At 36.4% G+C, this 7,953-nt stretch overlaps 2 protein-coding genes across 2 annotated transcripts; both read right to left on the minus strand.

Annotated features, from left to right (window-relative positions):
- Positions 1 to 3,408: 3,408 nt before the first annotated feature.
- On the minus strand, positions 3,409 to 4,828 carry LOC148690542 (uncharacterized). The gene is made up of 3 exons (XM_088686726.1): positions 4,331 to 4,828; positions 4,019 to 4,250; positions 3,409 to 3,935 (listed from the first exon to the last, which is right to left on the minus strand). The coding sequence occupies exons 1-3, from the start codon at positions 4,826 to 4,828 to the stop codon at positions 3,484 to 3,486; spliced, it is 1,182 nt and encodes a 393-aa protein (XP_088542852.1). The 3' UTR covers positions 3,409 to 3,483.
- Positions 4,829 to 5,096: 268 nt separating this feature from the next.
- Positions 5,097 to 5,944, minus strand: LOC137727721 (uncharacterized). The gene is made up of 2 exons (XM_088684941.1): positions 5,585 to 5,944; positions 5,097 to 5,503 (listed from the first exon to the last, which is right to left on the minus strand). Exons 1-2 carry the CDS (start codon positions 5,919 to 5,921, stop codon positions 5,097 to 5,099), a joined length of 744 nt encoding a protein of 247 aa, XP_088541067.1. The 5' UTR covers positions 5,922 to 5,944.
- Positions 5,945 to 7,953: the final 2,009 nt, after the last annotated feature.

Raw genomic sequence — 7,953 nt, forward strand, 5'->3', positions numbered from 1 at the left:
ACGTCGGGATCGTCCTGTTCGAGTTTGGCCGGTTTTTGAGCTTGGTGACAGGTATGATCTCGTGATTCTTAGGCTTTAAAAGTGGTCTAACGTTGTTCTACTAGTCCTAAGCTTTAATTTGGTTCAAGAATCGTGGAAAATGGTTGAGAAACGAACGAGAAATCACGATTTGAAGTTTTTCCAGTTTTCCGGCGCCGGCGACGTCGCCGGAGGCTCGCCAGAGAAGGTGACGGAATATTCCGTCAAATTTGACGGAATATTCCTGACGCTGTTGACGGAATCCGTTAGAAATAACGGAATATTCCTCACGGCGTCAGTTGACGCCGTCCGTGTGCGCCGCACGTGCCTGCGCGTGGCCAGCGCGTGGGGGCACGTGCGGCGGAGGAAAATTTTTCTAAAAATATGGTTGTGATCCTGAGGTTGTCTAGAGCACATTGGTATATTCATTTGTCCATTTTGAGCAATGTATGAGAAGTTATTACGAGAAGTTGGTTATGTGCTTTAAAGTTAACGTTTTTATAGTTATTTCGCGTATAGGTGACACGTACCCCGAGGACGAGCGTGCGCACTCGAGGCAAGGGGGCTACGACCCTTCCACTTACCAGTGAGTGGGCTTTTGTTTTCCGTATATACCTATATACATTTATTTTCCCAGAAATTGTTTAAAAAGGGTTAAGTGTTTTATGCCATGCACCATATTATTCTAGTTTATGCATCATTGCATGCATTAGTAGTGGCATACTTATACATATGCATATTGGGTGCTATGGACGCACAGGTAAGTGCCAGGTAAGTGTTATTCATGTTTACATTCAGCAGTAGTTTGAGATGCTTAGAGAGCTCATAACCTGCACCCCCGGTGTTAGTGCTCCCGCCCAGAGTAGGGCACAGTCCTTCACGTGATGTTCACCTCCCGCACCACACGCTCAGCTTGGATCCAAGTTAGGTGCACAGTCCTGTCGTACAGACCACTTTAGGTGGTTCCGACTCGTAGGTGACCCGCGATTATTCGCACAGCCTTCACGTGATCGTAGCACTAGAGCGTATATATATATATTACACCCAGGCCTGTCATATAGACCACTTTAGGTGGTTCCGACTCGTGGGCAGGTTCAGTTATTGAGTTTGAGATTTGAGCTCTATATGCAGCCGTACAGGTCATGTTAGGTGACTCCGGCTGCCAGATGTTATGCTATTGATGTGATTTATACCTGAGCACTTGCATATCATTATGAGGCTTTGACATGGCACATTGTTGAGCATGATTGATATACCCTTGAGCATGTTTGGCATATTTATACATACGTATACATGATTATTTTCTGGGAAGTATACAGGTTTTACGGCGAGGGGTTAGAATGTATTTTGCTAAATGGTTTTCAAAGAGCTTTGTTTTTGCCCACTCACGCTTTTGTTTTGTGCCCCTCCAGGTTCTAGTTGATTAGCAGTTTCGGTGGTTTCCCCAGAGGGCTTTTCCGGCTTTTCTGACAGACACTCACCATTGTAGGGTCACCTTCGGGTGTACTTATGTCGCAACTTTTCTTTTGGACTGCTGTAGACCTGCTCTGAATTGTGTTTCACTTACCCTAGCACTTGTTCTAGTACTTTGTATGCTAGTTTTTAATTATTCGTACTTTTTATATTACTACTTTACTAGCTTCCGCACGTGCACATGGCTACGTCACCTTCGTGTGACGGCCAGCACGCCCTGATCTCGGTCGGGGTGTGTCATTATTGCCTGCCCTTCCCATGTTGGTTTGCCTTTATTATTATAATGGAATTCTGCTATCATTTTCGATGTTGGTTTGCCGAAAAAATGTTCTCTGGATAATTGCTTTAATTACTTTCTGTAACTTTTCAAACCACTGTGATTGCAATCCCAACCTGATAAATGCGTAATGTTTAGTGAGTCGTATTTAATAATCATTCGAAAAGAATATATAACTGCTTATGCACATTTCATGCTCAAAAGATGCACATGTCATGCACAAAAGGTGCACATGTCATGCACAAAGAATGCACATGATATGCACAATGCATATTGAAAACATGCACATGGCAAGACAAAAACCGATTCACTAAGTACTAAAATTATGATAACATTTAGGTGAATGAACTGTAAAGTGTAAGAAACTTAAAACAAACTGAATTCCAAAATTTAATAAAAAGTGACATTAGATGGTAAAAATAAAAAGAGTAATTAATACTAAAAAATTTACTCGAGGAATTGGCAAAAATATGGCAAAATCAAACGAGTTGGTAGAACTTAATATCGTCAAACATGACTAGATTAGTAAAATAGTATAGATTCAACAGCAAAATAAACCAAAACAACTTCAAGATTTACTTGTCCTCTTGGCAATTTTGTTGGTAACAACATCAAATTGGGCTATACGCTCATTGATCACCTCCCTCTTCCTGGTGGAAATGTTGTGTGCAATCTCAGCACAGTAAGTCCTGCAGTTATATTAGAGAAACAAAGGGTTAGCAAATTCTACTAAGCTAAAAAGTCTCTCTAAACTTCCAATTTAACCTTAACTTGCCTAGTTCATCAAACAATTTGCATTTCTAAACAACCAATTATAGCATCAGCCAATCACTAAAACCAATATTCAATGATCATCTTATTCATTTCATAGACTACAACAACTCTAGTTCACTGCATTACTGATTAAACACACAATTAAAGCAATAATAATTCCCCAGAACGATCCATATACAATACATTGAAATCAAATATACTTTCTTAATTGAAGCTATTCATTCTCAATTATCTGCAAAAAACCCACAACCAACACACATTCAACAAATCACCAAGAAATTTGGAGAGAGAGCGAGACCTTTTCAGTGTAAGTAATGACAGAATTCTCGCGATTATTTTTCTCTTAAAAAATGTGACTATTTTTGCGCTTCTGATTTCATAACTGCCCTTTCCTCCCTTCCTTCTTTGGTTCACATCTATGGAACAAAGTTCAACCACTCCTTTGATAAAATAATGGATCTAAAAAATTTGCAAAATTTAGAAACTGAATTCTAAGGTGTTTTTCTTTGGGTAGACACTTGATGTGGTTAAGGGCTGGTTTGGTATTGCTGTGCTTTGAAAAAAAGCTGCTGTGAGAATAAGCGGCTGTGCTGTGAGAATAAGCGGCTGTGAAATAAAGCAGCAAAGTGTTTGGTAAATTTTTTTGTAAAAGTGCTTTTGGAAAAAAAAAAAAGCAGTATCATAGTGTTTGGTAAACTTTTTTGTAAAATAGCTGTGACTGTTTGAAATGACCAAAAAGGGTATATTACTAGATGTGCTATTAATTTAATTTTCTTAACAAATAAAAGTGAATTACTAAATATATTTTATTTTTAGAAGAAAAATATTTATAAACTTTATCTTAAATATTAATTAGTATGACAAACTACTTTAATAGAAATATTTTAGAGTGAATAGCTAGGATTCATTAGTACAATATTGTTAATGTACTTGAAAGTAGTCTAATTAGATGCATTCATCAAACTTGTTGCTATTCTATTTCTTAATGCCTCTATCTCATGTGATCCTTCAACTTGATAATTTTGATATTCATCATCATCATCATCACTACTATCGCTTTCTTCGCAAAAGTCCCTAGGGTCATCAAAATGACGATCACGTTCAGAATACCTCCGTATGTAGTTATGAAGAGCCATTGTAGCAATGACAATCTTCACTTGCTTATTGAACGGGTAATTAGGCATATCCCTTAAAATTGCCCATCTTTTCTTCCATACCCCAAAAGTTCGTTCAATGATGCTCCTAAGAGAAGAATGCCTGTGGTTGAATACCTCTTTGTGACCCGTTGGTTCGGCACCCCTACGAAAGTCCGGGAGGTGATATCTTTCACCTTTATATGGTCCCAAATAACCTCTCATTTGTGGGTACCCCGCATCTACCAAGTAATATTTTCCTGACAATTGAAAATTTGTTTTGTATTGTAATAATTATACAAAGCAAGTATGTAAAATGTTATAATAAGAGTATGAAGATTACCATTTGGAGGCTCAGAAAAGTTTAAATTTGGATTCCGTAGCACGGATAGAAAAACCCTTGTATCATGTGCAGTGCCTTCCCATCCGGCACAAGCAAATGTGAATTGCATGTCAAAATTACATGCAGCCATAACATTTTGAGTCGGTATTCCTTTCCTACCAATGTATGGAACTTGATCCGGAGGTGGTATTGAAGCCTCAACATGCACTCCATCTATGACACCAATACAATCCTAAAAATAATAATATAAAAGAAAATCGTCAACCTACACTTATAGTTTGCAAATAAGTTAGAATACGAGTCAAATTTTACCTTAAAATAAGGCATGTATCTTGTATCTCTCCTTATTTCTGGGGGAATGCCACGAAACTTCGAATCCATTGGTTTGATAATATCTATTGCCATCTTACATACGATATCCAACGTAGCACCAAAATATCTACTAACAGTCTCACCAGAATGTTGAAATCTCTCTTGAGCTAATCTATTTTTCACACTATGTCCCAACATATGCAAGAACATTCCTAATATTTCAGTTGCATTCATTTTCCTTGAACCTTTCGATCCATAATTAGTTTGCAAGTCATTGGATAATCTATAAAAGACATCTTTGTTCATCCTAAACATTCTATAGCATCGCACATCATTTCCTTGCAGTACTTCCATCAACCAAATATTACCTGTATGGGAAGAATTCATACATGGAGTTTTGTGGATATATTTTAAATAATATGTTTCAACAGCTCTCGCTACAGCGCATATAATTAGGCCATCCTCCAACTCCTCAACATCATCATCAGAGGTGTTCATATTGAATATACCTGTAACCTAACACATAATTCAACATTCCAAAAGTCATAATCCAACAATCACTAAGAAGTCATAATCCGACATTCAAGAACAAGTCAATCCAACGTTTAACAAGAAATCATAATCCAACATTCAATAAACACAAAATACAAGCAACATTCAACACATAGTCTTAATGCAAAGTACAAACTACACAAAGTTCTAATTCATAGTTATAGCTTCTTGTTGTTCTTTGTTGAACATATATTTCAACCAAGTCAGCTGGACTTCAGGATCTTGTATCGTAGTAAACACCTCTCGCTTCTCTGCAGAACAATGAGTTTGCAGAACTCCTAGTTTCATAAGCTTCAACAAGACGGTCAATTTGACCACAAAGTTTTGCAGCACCTCCAATTTTTTTCCCTTTCTTATCAACCTTCTTCTTTTGCAATTCTCCTTGGTTAGCCGCTCTTTTTTTTCCCTTCCTACTTGCTTGCCTTAGATCCTGCATAGTCTCAGTTTCTTCCTCATCATATGAATCAATTTGTCCTACAGATTCCTCTCTTGACTCTGGTGGTAGTACTCCAGATGAAGGTGCCCAGGCATGTTCACCGGTAGCAATTGTACTCAAGAACATCCTATCTAACTTGTCCTCCATCTCAGGACTAATGCCTTTTTTTCGCAATTTTCCATATTCTTTGTTTATGTACAAGTAAGAAAGAATATGGTTAATACATATTGCATGATATCATAATACATATTAAAATATAAATACACTAACCTGAATTTTATTGTTCCACCACTCCTCAGAGGCATCAACGGTACCCTTGCTTGAATTCCACCCTAGGCCAGTTTCTTTACCAACTAATTCTTTCCACAACTTCCACTCATTTTTAAGTGCATCCCACTTATTTTTCAGTTGCTTTTTTTCATAATCATGCCCTGTCTCTGCCTTGAAGTTAGCTCTAATATTTGCATATCCTTCTTTGTCAAAGTGAGTGCCCGGACGATGTCCGGCCTCAACCTCCTTGATGCAAACATCACAAAATATTGATATATTGTGCGCATTCCATGTAGCTACAGGATTTGACGAAGATGCCCCCTTCTTTGCCATCGATACCAACTACTGATTTGTATATATACATATATATATATATATATATATATATATATATATATATATATATATATATATTAAAACACGAACAAATGATATTGTAATATAAATGATCCACATACAACTACAAATACATTACATCACAGATTGGGTTCACAGTTTGTATATATACATACATATAAATACACACACACACACACACACACACACATATATATATATATATATATATCTATCAAGAAATAACAAATAAATGATTACATCACAGTTTGGGTTGTTGATATAATATCAAACCAAAAGGAGGTTTAGGCTTTGAATGAGTGGAGAGTTATTTTTAGCTTACTGCTCAATGTCAATCGTGGCTTTTACACTTTAAAAGATATCTATTCACAGAGATGGGGAGCTAGACAAATGCTGTGATTGATGACTAAATTTTTCTGGAGTCACCATGAACTTTAATTGCCTTCTAACTTTTGATCCTCATTCAAATAGTTATTAGGCCTTTATGGGCCACTGGATTTCATTTTGATTAATGTTTGTCAAATGTTATAAGAATTACAACGTTCTATATGTAAAGGACGACATGCTCCCTAAAATTTATGTTTATTTCTATCTCAAATGCTCCTTTGAGTAGTTAGACAAGTTAATAATCATTCATAGATAACGTTCTATATGTCCTTGCAAGTATTTTCTTACTTTTGCATTTGGGTGGAGAGAGAGAGAGAGAGAGAGAGAGAGAGCTAGTTTGAAGTTCTTTTAGGCCTGCTAGCCAATTAAACATGATCACTTTTGTTTCACATACAGTATAGAAGTTAACAGTTGTAGTGCCGAGTCCAAGGCAAAGATTAGTCGTGTTTGGGGACAGCGTTTGAAGTGGAAACAGTTAAGGGAGAAGATTTTTCTTTCATCGTCGACAATATCACAGTTTGGGTTCACAGTTTGTAATACAAGAGATTACAAAAGATTACATATACATACATATACATACATATACATACAAAAGATTACATCACAGACTTCGGTGCAGTTTGTAATATATATACAGTTTGATACATATACATACATATACATACATATACATACAAAAGACACTTCCTCTTCACACCATAAAAGTCCAAAAACCTCAAGGGAAAATAATCCTCCATATTAAACCTATAAATCAAGTCGTACCCTTCTTGAACTAGCAACATTAGCGTTCGATTGGTGCTAACCTCCTTCTCTGAACCTAAATAATTAGTGCCAAATACACTCTGGATTATGTTATCTAAAGAACCCTTCTGCAATATTGCTTTCAATCCCACAACCCTATTTTCCTTCATCTCATCCCAAATTATCACAGTTTGGGTTCACAGTTTGTAATACAAGAGATTACAGTTTGTAATACATATACATACATATACATACATATACATACAAAAGATTACATCACAGTTTTGGTTCACAGTTTGTATATATACATACATATAAATACATATACATACATAGCCAATAAATGATTGCATCACAGTTTGGGTTCTATAAATTTATGGTGTGGGCCAACTCAAAGGGAAACAGATAATCTACAGTTACACGATACAACGATAAGTGTGCTGAAAAGGAAAATACAGAACATAAGAAACTTTACTTATCACCAGGCCTTTACTTATTTCCAGATCCAAAGTATACACTCGAAAGTTGTATCAAAATTTCATTGATTTTCGAGTTCGGGAAGTGTAAGAAAATTTAAAACTAAAACAGGTATGCAGCTGTGTTTAAAACAGGTATGCAGCTGTGTTTAAAACAGGTATGCAGCTGTGTTTAAATGCTCCTGTAAAAACAATTTCAGCAGCACCAAATTACATACATACATACATATATATTCGCTCGTTAGAAAAAGATCAATTTTGGCAAAAACCAATCAAACACAGACAGAAGTAGCATTACCCATGTATCTCCCCTTCACAGGTTTTCTAAATAATGAAGAAAGAATCTGATCTCATTTCTAAGAAAACCCTCTTTGTTAAATCAAATGTCTTGAAGCACAACTGTG

This window comes from Pyrus communis, chromosome 15, assembly GCF_041283825.1.
Source record: "Pyrus communis isolate YQ-2024b chromosome 15, ASM4128382v1, whole genome shotgun sequence".
Lineage (NCBI taxonomy): Eukaryota > Viridiplantae > Streptophyta > Magnoliopsida > Rosales > Rosaceae > Pyrus > Pyrus communis.

Coding starts and splice junctions, on each gene's coding strand:
- LOC137727721 (XM_088684941.1), bottom strand. CDS start 5,921: ATGGCAAAGAAGGGGGCATCTTCGTCAAATCCTGTAGCTACATGGAAT. Junction 5,504..5,584: donor GAACAATAAAATTCAGGTTA/GTGTATTTATAT, acceptor ACATAAACAAAG/AATATGGAAAATTGCGAAAA.
- LOC148690542 (XM_088686726.1), bottom strand. CDS start 4,828: ATGAACACCTCTGATGATGATGTTGAGGAGTTGGAGGATGGCCTAATT. Junction 4,251..4,330: donor GATACATGCCTTATTTTAAG/GTAAAATTTGAC, acceptor TATTATTTTTAG/GATTGTATTGGTGTCATAGA. Junction 3,936..4,018: donor CTTTTCTGAGCCTCCAAATG/GTAATCTTCATA, acceptor TTCAATTGTCAG/GAAAATATTACTTGGTAGAT.